The sequence below is a fragment of the Gorilla gorilla genome, chromosome X (assembly GCF_029281585.2).
Source record: "Gorilla gorilla gorilla isolate KB3781 chromosome X, NHGRI_mGorGor1-v2.1_pri, whole genome shotgun sequence".
In the NCBI taxonomy this organism is placed as follows: Eukaryota; Metazoa; Chordata; class Mammalia; order Primates; family Hominidae; genus Gorilla; species Gorilla gorilla.
Window position 1 is genome coordinate 84211951 of NC_073247.2, and position 13922 is coordinate 84225872.

A 13922-nucleotide genomic window follows, 5' to 3' on the forward strand; every position below is an offset into this window, starting at 1 on the left:
GTTATTGCCAGCAGCAAAACCCCTTTCTAAGACATAAATTTTAAACCTATTGCATTTGATGGGATTGAGAGGCAGACTGTGTTAAGGACCCAAAGTATTACTAGTCAGTCCCAAATGGGAGCCGTTCAACTTTCCATAGGTATGTTTTCTCTAAATTCTCTCAATCCTATCTGAGCTCAGGTACTGCTGACTCATTCTGCAACAACTCAACCTGCCAGGGGATGCAGCATATGGTAAATGCCTCAGTGACTTCTGAATATCTATTACAAATGGTTCAGGGATGCAGGGATTTGGGAGGAGGGAGGCTGCCTTGCAGTGAGCATGGTGTGTCATTTTGTTGGAGAACATAGGTGCCTCTTGGACATATTCAGAAGACATTTAATTTTCTGTAAGTTTCTTTTTCTGCTTTTAGCATCAAACAAGCTGTACTGGTTCCATGAACTTCTAAAAACATGAAAGAAAAAAAAAAACAAATCCATAAAATAAAAGACAAACCTTAAACTCCCAAACCAACTAACCAACCAAACAACCAACCAACCAGCAACCAACCTCATATCCCTTTCGCTGTTTTAGTTTTCGTGACGTAATTTCTTAACATTTTAAAGGGGCATCTTTCCTCTCACTGCTGAGTCTATTATATAGAAACATAGATTCTAACGGGCATCTCTAACACGCCTTGTAGTAGGTAATTCTACTCATCAATTACGTGTCACCTTGGCAACAGAAAGGGCTGCATACTATTTTTAGCATATTATTACTTATCTCTCACTATACCTTTTAGAAGTAAACCATTCTCATTCACACAACGGAAAGTGAGTCATCCAGAATTAAAGTCATCCAGTGTTTTCATGGCACCTTACCAGTGGCCTGAAGTGAATCGTCAGAGCTAGAATTAGAACACTAATTCTAATTCGAATGCAATGCTCTTGTTACTAAATTCCAATGGTCTTTGGCTGTCTTCATTCTGAGAGGCCAGAGGACCTAGCAAGCAGAGTGTACATTATCTGGGCAGGGGGTAGGGTGGGCAAAGCAGTAGGCTGGTTTGGAGAGCTAAGCTGAAAAACAAAAAATGGAAGAAGACCTAAAGAATATGAATCCTAAGGCTATCTGTGCTATTTGATCTGGGGTAGGTCATTTAACTGCTCTGTAACCACCAGGACTGCTCATAGTGTAGACTGCATTCTGCTCTGTGTCACATCATTTGACCAAATGTCTCATCTGTCCCCCTTTGCAACCCCTACAGCACTCAGTTCAGGGAGAATGCTGGATTTGGAGTCAGATAAGGTTGGATCCAGTGTTTGTATAGCAACTTGGACAAATCACTTCTCTGAACCTCAGTTTCCTTCTCTGTAAAACAATAATATTCTCCCCCTCACAGGGTTATTGTGAGGATTAAATGATATAACATTTGTGAAAGTCTTCTCCCAGCATCAGGCATATAGTAAGCACTCCATAACATTGAATGAATAAATGAATGGCCTCAAGTCAGGCCCTTCGAGTGCTATGTTAATTCTTTCAGCCCACTAGGATACTGGTGAGTTCAGCACAGCACACCAGAGCAGTGACTTCCTGAATAGTATTCTAATGGTCCCCAAAGGCAGAGAGAAATTTCATCGTGTCACTGCCCGGTTATACCTGTTCTGGGAATACAGTAATTCATTTTCCAGTGCTGCCAATCTATTACCTTTCACCAAACACAAAATTCGCTTTAAGAAGGGACAGAAACACAAGTGCCTTTCTGTTATATAGAGGTTGGGAGAATATATTATTAAAATTGAAACCTACTTCTCTGATTTCTTAGGCAAAAAATCAGATTGGAAGCCAAACAGCTATTTGGCCTTTGCAGACCCTGGATAGTGATGCCCTTGGGGGAAAGGGGAGTGTTGGAATCATTCCAAACTATAGTTAGAACATTTACGTGTATATTTACTGCTTGTGCTTATGCTCTCTGCCTTAGTTTTTACTCTCTAAGCCTTGAAGAATTCACAATTTACCTAGAGCACAGTTTAATACATACGGGTGGGAATAAAGGCCTATATCTCTGTTTCTCATTTCCTAATCACATTTTCTACCTTCCTTATATAACTGATACCTCTTCTTTTCCAATTCAATTGCTCACTTTTCAAACTTAGGTGAACAATAGTGATTTGTTAACAATAAACATGCCCCTAGCCCTTCCCTCACTCTTCTTTACCCCTGAGGGCCTCCCTAAGATTCAAAGCTGAAATCCTGCCATATAGTTAGCACCTGGTGCAGCTCATCAAAATATAATATACTTTCCCAGATGATTGGAAATCTCTGCAATGCCGTCATAAAATGAGGTGTGCAAGAAAGAGTTTGGGGATTGATTTTCATCATTAACTTGATATTGCATGGTTTTTGTGGGACTTAAAAAGAAATGCATTTTTATTACTTTTAAGTACTGCACGTAGAATAACTCCAACTCATCATATTTTAACAGTTATTTTTCTAGGGCAGGATGTATGTTAAACATGCCTATGTTAGAGTGTCTGGTGGATCATTTAGGATCAGTGTCCTGTTGCTTGATGAAATCCAGATCACTTCAATGAAATCCAGATGGGGAAACTGGATCTCTGGCAATGGCTGCCAGATCTTCTCCATATGAAATCTCTCTAGTCTGTATGCAAATTCAAAACTCCATATCCTGGAAATCCCAAACCAATCAAGTGGCGCTCCGCTTCTTAGTTACTGGACTAAACACAGGGAAGCGATTCATTCTTCCCTGAGGAAATAAGCATTTCTTACATACATCTATCTTGGCACAAAAAGGGCTGGCTAAGCAAATTAATAGTGTAAACAGGACTGCACGGGGGAATGTTTGTCCTACTTAGGAGAATAAACTTTTATGCACTTTGTGCATATCCACTTACATACAAATAATTGATATGCTAATTACAAATGATTCTTAAAGCCCCTTCCCTGAGGTGCTGTACTATGCTGTTAGTCTAGTTTGAATTACTAGCATGTCCAGTGCTTGAAGGTAATAAAAATGCATTTAAAAATATACCGTGATTCAGACTGGCTTTCCTCTAATTAGGCTGAGTTAGTGAGGCTTGCCTGTATTTAAATAGGATAGATATTTTTCCACTTCACCCCTAACATGTTTAAGATGGTCTCCCTCCCCTCTCTATTCCTCCATCCCCCTCAACACGGAGCTGGCGCACACAAACCCCTTAGCTTCTGGCTCACTATGCAATGGCACTTGCATCACCTCCAGGCAAACACATTGCTTTTAGCCCCTGGCACACACACGTGCCCTTTTGCTTATTAACTTGTTAGCTGGTTATTTGATATAGCTTTTTTTGAGGAGTTCTTTCCTTTAGTCCTTTTTTTTTTTTTTTTTTTTTTGACGGAGTCTTTCTCTGTCACCTAGGCTGGAGTGCAGTGGCGTGATCTCGGCTCACTGTAACCTCTGCCTCCTGGGTTTTCAAGCGATTCAATCTGCCTCAGCCTCCCAAATAGCTGGGACTACAGGCACGCACCACCAAGCCCAGCTAATTTTTGTATTTTTAGTAGAGATGGGGTTTCACCAGATTGGCCAGGCTGGTTTTGAACTCCTGACTTCAAGTGATCTGCCCGCCTCAGCCTCCCAAAATGCTGGGATTACCGGTGTGAGCCACCGTGCTCAGCCCTTTAGTTCTTCTTTAAGTACCAATGGACATGACTCTCTCCTGGTAGTACAATGGGTTAACAGTGCACACAGAGCAAAGTCCAGCCAACGTAACATCAGGCTTTTTCATCAGGTGCTGGATACCGGGTTTAACTAAATCTCTGTATAGTCCTTGTCAACACATCCCAACGAGGCAGCTCATCAGTCTCGGCAGCTGCTAGGTGTATGGCAATGTCAGGCACAGTCGTTCAAAGCCATAACATGTCGAAGCAAAACGTAAACAGTAGTTTTTCTAGGCTACACTGAAGGGACAGAGCAGTGACTAAAGAATGTGGGAGAGAGAGGATTAGGGCAGAGGTTAGTGGGGGGCATGGTGGAGAGCAGCTGAGAAGAATAATATGAATTTTGATGTTAGAATATCCTATGAAGCCCAGATTATAGTCAAGTCTGGGGTTCTTTTCAGGGCAGAGTTATGTTAAAGGGTGTAATTTTCAAGATTTCCATTTAGGAGCAAGGTCTTCCTGTCTCTGGAGAGCTTCAGAACATGTTCTAGCATCAGAACTTATTCAACTGCTGCCAAAGAATCAGGTCACTTGCTCCAGGAGGCAGGGATCAGTCAGCATAACAAGAGACCAGAGAAGAGGCACATCAGAGAAAGAGCACAAACCTACAGAATTCCAGAAGACTGTCTTCCTTGATACAAATGAAACAATATACCTATGAAGACTTGTTTACTCAGGGTGGGAGGGACTGTCATGATGGCAGGGCTACTTCGTGCAGTTCGGCAAACAGTCATAAAAGACATCAGTTGAGAGAGGAAGGAGAATATAAGAACTGTCCCTCTAACCACCTGGATTTAAAGCCCTAAGGATTAGGTGAGAGAAAACACCAGTTCACCACTGCAACCCTAAACAAATCCTGAGGACAGGCAGGGTGAGTTCACTGACTGAGGTTTGAGGATAACTCAGTGAAGCACAGTATCTCCCTCTTCCTAATTATCCTACATTCTGACACACTTAGTGCCTCTTGAATTTAATATTTTAAAAGACACATCAAACTAGGAAGAATAAATGAATGGCTCACTTTGGCCTCATTTCCACCTGTGGCTAATATTAACAGTAACTTTAATTAGTGTCTGAGTCATCCATTTTCCAGAAACAACAGGTAATTTTACATCTGCCATACCCCGGAGAGGCAGGATAAAAGTTTATTAAATAGAACAAAAGCATTTAACACAAATACCTTACTTACAGAGGGCTGAGTTCAAAGTGCAAGGCTTATAGAATGAATTAGCAGCTTCTGTTACCTTAATCACTGGGCGACAGTGAGCTAGTGATTATCAAGGTAGTGTAGCTGTGACCCAACTGAAGAGAGGTAGAATAAGTTTGTAAAGAATTTTTTATCAGTTCTTAGATTGTAATGAAATGGGGAATGTATTAGCTTGTGCTCATGCTGCTGTAAAGTCAGGAAACAACAGATGCTGGTGAGGCTGTGCAGAAGTAGAAATGCTTTTACACTGTTGGTGGGAGTGTAAATTAGTTCAACCATTGTGGAAGACAGTGTTGCGATTCCTCAAGGATCTACCAGAAATACCATTTGACCCAGCAATCCCATTACTGGGTATATACCCAAAGGAATATAAATCATTCTACTATAAAGACACATGCACATGTATGTTTATTGCAGCACTATTTACAATAGCAGACTTGGAACCAACCCAAATGCCCATCAATGATAGACTGGATAAAGAAAATGTGGCATATATATACCATGGAATACTATGCAGCCATAAAAATGAAAGAGTTCACGTCCTTTGCAGGGACACGGATGAAGCTGGAAGCCATCATTCTCAGAAAACTAACACTGGAACAGAAAACCAAACACTGCATGTTCTTCCTCATAAGTGAGAGCTGAACAACGAGAACACATGGACACAGGGAGGGGAAACTCACACACTGGGGCTTGTCAGGGGGTGAGGGGCCAGAGGAGGGAGAGCCTTAGGACAAATACCTAATGCATATGGGGCTTAAAACCTAGATGATGGGTTGATAGGTGCAGCAAACCACCATGGCACGTATATAACCATGTAACAAACCTGCACGTTCTGCACATATATCCTAGAACTTAAAGTAAAAAAAAAAAAAGACTAGGTAATTTATAGAGGTTCTGCAGGGCTGGGGAAGCCTCAGGAAACTTACAATCACGGCAGAAGGGGAAGCAAAGATGTCCTTCTTCACATGGCGGCAGGAGGAAGGGCAGAGTGAAGGGGGGAAAGCCCCTTATAAAACTATCAGATCTCATGAGAACTCACTATCATGAGAACAGCATGAGGGAATTGCCCCTATGATCTAATCACCTCCCATGATTCCCTCCCCCAAAACGTGGGGATTACAATTTGGATTACAATTCAAGATGAGATTTGGGTGGGGACACAAAGCTAGACCATATCAGGGATGAAGATGGAAGGCTAAATAATTACTTGTTCTCACATGCAAATTTCTAGAGGGTTCATCCCTTCTCATCAAATGAAAGAGAATTTTAAAAATTTTGTATTGCTTAAAATAGTTATTTATGAATATGTGTGTGTATGCATTGCTTTTGCCACATCACCAGGCCTAAAGGAGTAAATTACACTTTTTGGGCTCTCTTTCACTGAAGATCTACCTGCTTCCTTTTTTTTTTTTTTTCTTGAGACAGAGTCACTCTCTGTCATACAAGCTAGAGTACAGTGGCACAATTTCAGCTCACTGCAACCTCTATCTCCCAGGTTCAAGTGATTCTCCTGCCTCAGCCTACTAAGTAGCTGGGATTATAGGTGCGCACCTATAATCCCACACCTAGCTAATTTTTGTACTTTTAGTAGAGACGGGGTTTTATTATGTTGGCCAGGCTGGTCCTGAACCCCTAGCCTCAATCAATCTGCTCACCTTGGCCTCCCAAACTGCTGGGATTACAGGTGTGAGCCACCTGTGCCTAGCCCTACCTGCTTCTAAAATTGAATGATAACCTGGAGTCCCAGGTGGAAGATAAATTCTAGATGACTTATTATAATGAAAGAAAAACCTATCATAATTAAAACATCTCTTCTTTAAATATTAACAGTAAGTCAATAGTGAAAGGAAACACTTCCCTTAAATGCCCTTTAGTGATGTCCCTTGGTCCTCATTTTATTCAACTGGTGCTGGTTGAACAGCTTAGCATGGATGGAGAATCTCTACCCTTTATGCAGATATGGCCTTCCATGAGGACCAAGAGGTGGTATAAATTTTGCCTATAGTTTAAAAATGCATGATGTTAAAAATTTTTAGCTATACTCATCTAAAACAACCACATGAAAAAGATGTAATTCCATGAGAAGACCTCTGTAAAATGACAGGGGACACTATTCACTTTCTAAAGTAGGAAGTCAGGATTTTCTCCATTGAAAATGAAGGGAAAGGTGGTTTTACAGAATCTGCATGTTTTCAAACTTTAGGAATTGAAAACCTAAGAAGTTAATTCTGGCAATATTTATCCTTGTTTTCTATCTATAAAATTACAAATTAAATCCTTGAGATTAAACAATTCTTTTTTGGGCAAAAATCTAAGTTGCACTTTCACAAACAAATACAATGGATTGCATATACTGTGGATCATGTGGTTCATTTGCATAGTTAAATGGTTTCTATTTTGGGGAGGGGATTTTCTGCAATCCCTTGAGATAAAGTTTTCCAAGAAGTCCCAGGGATGGTGTTTTTTTCTTTGTTTGCAACCATTAAGTTTCTCACTTCCATGTGACAACTTTGGGGACAATATAGTCAATAGTTAAGAGGCAGACAGACGTGGGTTCAAACTCAGGCTTCACCATTTACTAATTGTGAGACCTTAAGCAACTCCAGTTTTCTCATATCTCATGAGAAATCAGAACATATTACAATTCCCACTGTAAAATGGCAATACTAATAGCTACTTTAGTAGGTATTATAGATTGCGGCAGGGATCAAATGAAGCAATGTAAATGTTTAGTGTAATTACTGGCACAGGCAAGGGTTCCCTTAGAGTTAAGCTCCAGGGTGCAGGAGCCTCATCTGCCTCATTTGCAAGTACCAGTCATAGAGTAGACAATACATTTTTTGGTCAAATGAATGAATAAAATGCTTTTATTATACTTAAAGATACACACATAAGAATGCATGTCAAATGTTAAGCACAGCATCAGGCAAACAATAAACTATGTAGCTTGGTAGCTCCTTCCCCAACTCTCCTTCTCGTGGTTAATGTTTTTAAAACCCTATTGATATAGTTTGAATGTGTGTCCTTTCCAAATCTCATGTTGAAATGTGATCCCCAATGTTGGAGGTAGGGCCTGGTGGAAGGTATTAGGGTCTTGGAGGTGGATCCTTCATGAATGGCTTGGTGCTGTCCTCATGGTAATGAGTTAATTCTCACTTTATGAGTTAATAAGAGCTGGTTGTTAAAAGAACCTGGAACTTCCTCCTTTTTCTCTTGCTCCCTCTTGTTGTGTGATATGCTGACTCCCCCTTTGCCTTCCATCACGATTGTAAACTTCCTGAGGCCTCACCAGAAGCTGAGCAGATGGTGGCACCATGCTTTTACAGTCCGCAGAACTGTGAGCCAAATTAACCTCTTATTATTTATAAATAACTGTCACAGGTATTCCTTTATAACAATGCAAAACAGACTAACACACCTTATAAAGTGACTTGAGGTGCTCAACTCTTTTGTAGGAAGGTCAGAGTGGCTTCAGAGAGCTGAATTTTGGCCCCAGACCCCAGGAATTGATCCTATGCCTAAAATACCACTGACATATATTTCAGAAGCAATGACAGAGTCTAAGAAAAATTATCATGCCATAAACATATAATACAAAGATACCATAATTTTTTCTTCTTTGTTGGGTATCAATGGGGCTCAGTATAGATAGACAAAAAGATTCTACCCAGGAATAAAAACTTAGGCTTTAATGAGCTATTCCTTTAATGACTCTGCTGTTGTCCTAGAGAGCAAATCCTTTCTGGGTAGGCTACTTGGGTAAGGCCGTTAACAGCAGAATTAATGTTCCAGAAAAGTAGTTAAAGAGCTATAAAATAAATATTTAAAATAGAAAAGTGTAATATTTCTCCCATAAAAGGAAAGAGGTACGAATCTTAAGTTGTTTATTCACTTCTGGGGTCTCTGAATTTTTTTTAAGTTAATAGTCTTTGATGGGGAAGAAAAGGTTTCTTTCAATTTTGAGCTATACAATATAAGCCATAGAACTCAAGGCAAATAGGCCAAGGACCAAATACAGGTAGGCTCTTATTTTAATGACTACTATTATGAACTCTGGTTCACTAGAGTAAGGCTATTTATCTGGATGGGTTGGTAGCTCTAACTAGTGGAGTTTTGCCTATATAGATATAAACACTGCTACTGAATGAGAACTCCATTTTAATAGAATCTTTTATAAGTCCTATTTGTTGAGAAGTCTGTTTAACAATGTATCTTCCTTTAGGTGAAATTACTAAGCTGAATAGTTGAATATTCTTAATAAAACATGATTGTTTTTCAAAACTTTGAACTGTCAACTTCACCCATACACATTATAAGCACTTCATATATGGTTTTCTTATGCGATATCTATTGATAATCAGATATTTAGTAAATAAAACTTTCTGGCTGTTAGGGCTATAAAATGATAGGTAGGATGAGAATTAAGAAGTATTGGCACAATTCTAAATTTCTTCATTCGAACTTCACATATGTCATGGAAGTTCAGAGTGGACAAGTAGTTGGGTCATCCTGAAAGATTTGAGATTTCAGAGTAGTGCCCTACTATTTATCAAAACCTCCCTTTAACCAACAGCAAGGTCATACTTGTTAGTGTCCTTTTCTCTCAGAATCCTTAACTATAAATGCTCCCCAAATCGTCAACACAGAGTTTTAGGTAATAGATTAAACATTATTAAGACTATCTCAGATTCCATTCAAATATATTATACTTAGAGAGCAAATGGGTTAAACATAGGCAGTGTAATATTTCCTGTCTCAGATGATAAAACTTGGGAACTAGCAAACCCTCCCTTTCGCAAAGCAGCCTCCCTTTCCCACCAACATTCATGGGTATATGCGTGTGTGGCCCGGGGATGGGGTGGTGGTGGGGTCAGGTTTAGGCCTTCACATACATCAAAAATATAGTATACCTCTATCATCTCTATACTAGGACTATAGGCTTCCATTTGAAGGAGGAGGTATGCTTACCAGAACAATGTTGATGATGTTCCTTTATGCTGGTTAAAACAGGGCTCTACTTGTGATACCAACTCTAGCAGCTCTCATGAAAATTATGGGAAGCTTTTGGGAATTAGTGGCCCTTGCCCTTAGAATTGAATGATCTAGGGAGATCTCACTGTGAAATCTGTCATTTATATAAAATGGAGCTTGAGATCTTTTGGTGTTAGGAAATGTTCATGTAAAGATTCCATATCCAGTCTATTAAAAAAAAACTCTAAGCCAATTTTTAACTGAAGGGGGTATGTTCAAGCTTAAACTAAAACCATTAAGTTCCTGCCTGACTAGCTGGCAAAGTAAAAAAGGCTACAGCAGAGGAAAAAACCATTTTAGAAAGGAAAAGAGGAAGAAAGAAAGGGAGGAAGGGAAGAACAAAGGAAGAAAAGGAAGGAAAAGGAGAAAAGGAAAAGACAAGAAAAGGAAGGAAGGAAGAAAAGTAAAGGAAAGAAGAAAGAAAGAAGGAAAAGGAAAAAGGAGCAATTCATGAGCAAACTAGAAATTGGGTGGCAAATAAAAATGAGAGCATCTTATAAGTGAACCAGCAATAAGAGGTCCTTTACCCATCACAAGTAAGGAGTGAGCCAGAGAACCAGTGGGGTCATGAAATAAAAAGGATGAAAAGGGGCTAGGCGTGGTGGCTCATGCCTGTAATCCCAGCACTTTGGGAGGCCGAGGTGGGTGGATCACGAGGTCAGGAGATCGAGACCATAGTGGCTAACACGGTGAAACCCCGTCTCTACTAAAAATACAAAAAAATTAGCCAGGTGTGGTGGCAGGCGCCTGTAGTCCCAGCTACTGGGGAGGCTGAGGCAGGAGAATGGCGTGAACCCGGAAGGCGGAGCTTGCAGTGAGCCTAGATCGCTGACAGAGTGAGACACCGTCTCAAAAAAAATAAAAATAAATAAATAAAATAAAATAAAAGGATGAAAAGAAGATAGTAGATAAACTAAATGACTTTTTACAAAAAGATTAAGCCATTCCTATGTGTAATATATCTTTTGAGGTAGGCAGAAGGGTCAGAGGTAACAATGGCAAATGTGTAAGAGACTGTTTCCAAGCCACATACCAGAAGTATTTAAAGGCATAATGCCTGGGACTGAGTGATCTAGTTACCAGGGCTGGCCCTCTGCAAAACTCTTGGCAAAGATCGCTGTGGTATTTCGTACCCCTTTCCCTCTACTGCTCCACTAGGCAATTCCTGCTCCTCAGAATACTCAAGGAGCTCATGCTCTGACCCTTTCACAATTCATTGTCAAGAATGGCACTGTGAAGCTACACCTCATCTCTACTAAAAGTTTCTTTTTTTTAAATTAGCCAGATGTGGTATCATGTGCCTGTTTGCCCCAGCTACTTGGGAAGCTGAAGCAAGGGGATCACTTGGATCCAGGAGGTCAAGGCTGCAGTGAGCTGTGATCATGCCATTGTACTCCAGCCTGGGCAACAGGGGAAGACCCTGTCCACAACCCCAAAAAAGAAAGGTTCTGTGAAACTATACTTCTATAGTACAGCAGGGATGAGGATGAGAGGTTGTGCCAAAATTTCATTTTAAGGACTATTTCTAATTGTAGAATAAAAGTATGTTTCCTGTTAAAGGAATTTCAGGTATTAATCCAACAGATGGGAGAGATGTTTGGGCCAGGAAGCCTTCTTGGTACCCTTGGAATCAGAGGTGCCTTCACATAATGCCCTGACCAGACTTGACTTCTGAAGGAAAGCAAAGGAAAAAAATTATTATACCTCTAATGAAAACCTGGAACCTGTTATTCTGGATGATCACTGTGTGGCTTGCATTGCCAATGTGGGTCCACAGGCAAAGGGGCCCTGGGAACTATAAACTGATGAGTGTCTGGTTCTTTAGTAGGCAAGCTGGAAAAATTTTTAATAAATGCTAGCCTCCTGTACACAAAAGCCATCAATCTATTGGGATGTGGGTGGCATCATGCTTTTTGTAAAGCGAAATCATGTGTAATCTTCTACAGATCTTTTCCTTGGGGCTAAACTTACTTTAAAAATGCTTCTGATTAGGTTTGATACCAAGGCTATTTTTAAACATGAATTACCATGGGATTTAAAATATTTTTTATCATGTAGTAGGAACTGGTCTACAGAAAAAAAAAAAGAGAAAATATAGGGTAGAAACAGATATTTTTTCTGACTGAAAAAGGATAAATAGACTTCCTTGGGGGTGGGCACTGGAAAATCCTCAAGTCTACAGATAATACTCAGCTTTCCCAGGCAGTGAAATGCCAAGTTGATGGGAGATAAAGAAGATCTCAGGAGGTTTTATGATTGGCAGATAACCTTCAATAGGGGCACATGTAAGGTGATCCATTTAGGGCTTTGTAAGGGGTACATGTAAGGTGATCCATTTAGGGTGATCCATCTAGGGAGCACTAGATATTACAAACTATCCTTGCTGGATGATGAGTGCTGACCTTTCAATTAAGACCCAGGAAAGGGCTCGAGGAGACACTGTGGACAGTGCACTGAAGAGAACAACCTAGTTTTCTGTTATGGTAGAAAAAAAAAGGGTAACAAAATCAGGCACTGTTAAGAAGGGGATTAAAAGAAAAACAAAATAATTCTCCTTTTACATAGAACTGCAGGATATCTTTATTGGTAAAGTTACATAAGCAGATCTGATCTGCACATCTCAAGGACAGAAGAGAGCTTAAGGGGAACAAAGAAGGGCAATTAAACCATTGATGGCAGGCTCCAAAAAAAAAAAAAAAAAGTTTTTTCAGCATGATAATACAGAGGTAGCCAGGAGACATGATCAAAATTATGAAGAGGCTTATGCTGCTGAATAACTGAATGATGACTTGGCTCACCAAATCTCTTGAGCTAAGAAGCACTTTTGAAGCATAAAGTTTTTATTTTTTAATAGTTCTGCTTTGTTTATACAACTGCCAGTGATGATGGCCAGTGCAGGCAGGCTTCTTTGGGAAGAACGTCCACCAGAGGTTGGGAGAAATACGAGCTAAGTTGGGGAGGGATCAAGAGTACCTCAATCCCCGTTACTTACCTTCAGTAATGTTGACTGGCTGACTTCTAGTCGGATTTGTTTTCTCTGCCACCACTTGTGCCTGACCAATCTCAATTTTTATGAATATGAGTTTAACACAACCCCCCACCCCCATTCCATAAGGCTTTTCAACTCTAGTGGTCCACACATTGGCACCAATCTGTCTGTCTACGATTGTCTGTAACTTAATCCTTAGCCATGGTGTACAAAGAACAGGTATCTGACTCCAATTTTAACACAGCGGATAGAAGGTAAGAATGCATGATGAATAATAATAGTAAATTCTCTAATATTTACACCAGTAGAAGAAAGCACAGGTCTCCATAATGAACCCTGACAACTGAAATGAACCCTGCCAGGTTAATGAAATAAGATACATGTAGGTTTCTTTAGCTAAGAAAGTAGCAAATAAGGGATTCTTCAGGATAGCCTAAAAGCTCTGCTCTTGGGATGGGCTTAATCATATTGAGTAAGATCCAACCTGGAGCATGGCTCTGGTCCAACTGCTTGGCTCTGCCATACAGCGGATAGCTACTGATCAAATAAGCATAATGACCAGTATACAAAAGCTTTATAGGTATATAGATGTTTTCTTTTTTACATTGTTCTTGTTTACATTGTGAGATGGGGGCCATTTCATCCTATAGAACTGCAATCCACTTATTACTGGCTAGTGTTACTGCCATACCTTTCACAGATCTGGTAATATTTTTCATCTTGTATGCCATCCTGAATGGGCACATTTACACTGTAGTACCGTCCCTTCCCTAGGCCAACATCAGACACGTCACCTGTTCCTATAAAAGAGAAGAGCACTATGATCAGTTATTAGGAACATGAGAACCCAGAAAACTTAAAGGATTTCCTGATAGGGAAATTTCTAGGGAAAGAAATTAAGAAAAATAATATAAAGAAGTAAGTATTGTAAACAATCTTGGAGAAGCAGGCAAATCATAAGGAAACTGAAAAACCTCAGTTTTCACCTTACTGGATCAA

At 40.0% G+C, this 13922-nt stretch overlaps 1 protein-coding gene across 5 annotated transcripts in view; it reads right to left on the reverse strand.

Moving 5' to 3' along the window:
- The window catches only part of HDAC8 (histone deacetylase 8), a 241477-nt gene that overhangs the window by 143477 nt on the left and 84078 nt on the right, over positions 1–13922 (reverse strand). For all 5 annotated transcript variants that reach the window (XR_004068538.3, XM_031005906.3, XM_031005905.3 and 2 more), the window contains exon 7: positions 13615–13723. Coding sequence is in view for 4 of the 5 variants with exons in the window: in XM_031005906.3 (XP_030861766.2) it covers positions 13615–13723 (109 nt within the window). In the remaining variant the exon portion in view is untranslated. The remainder of the gene's footprint in view (positions 1–13614; positions 13724–13922) is intronic.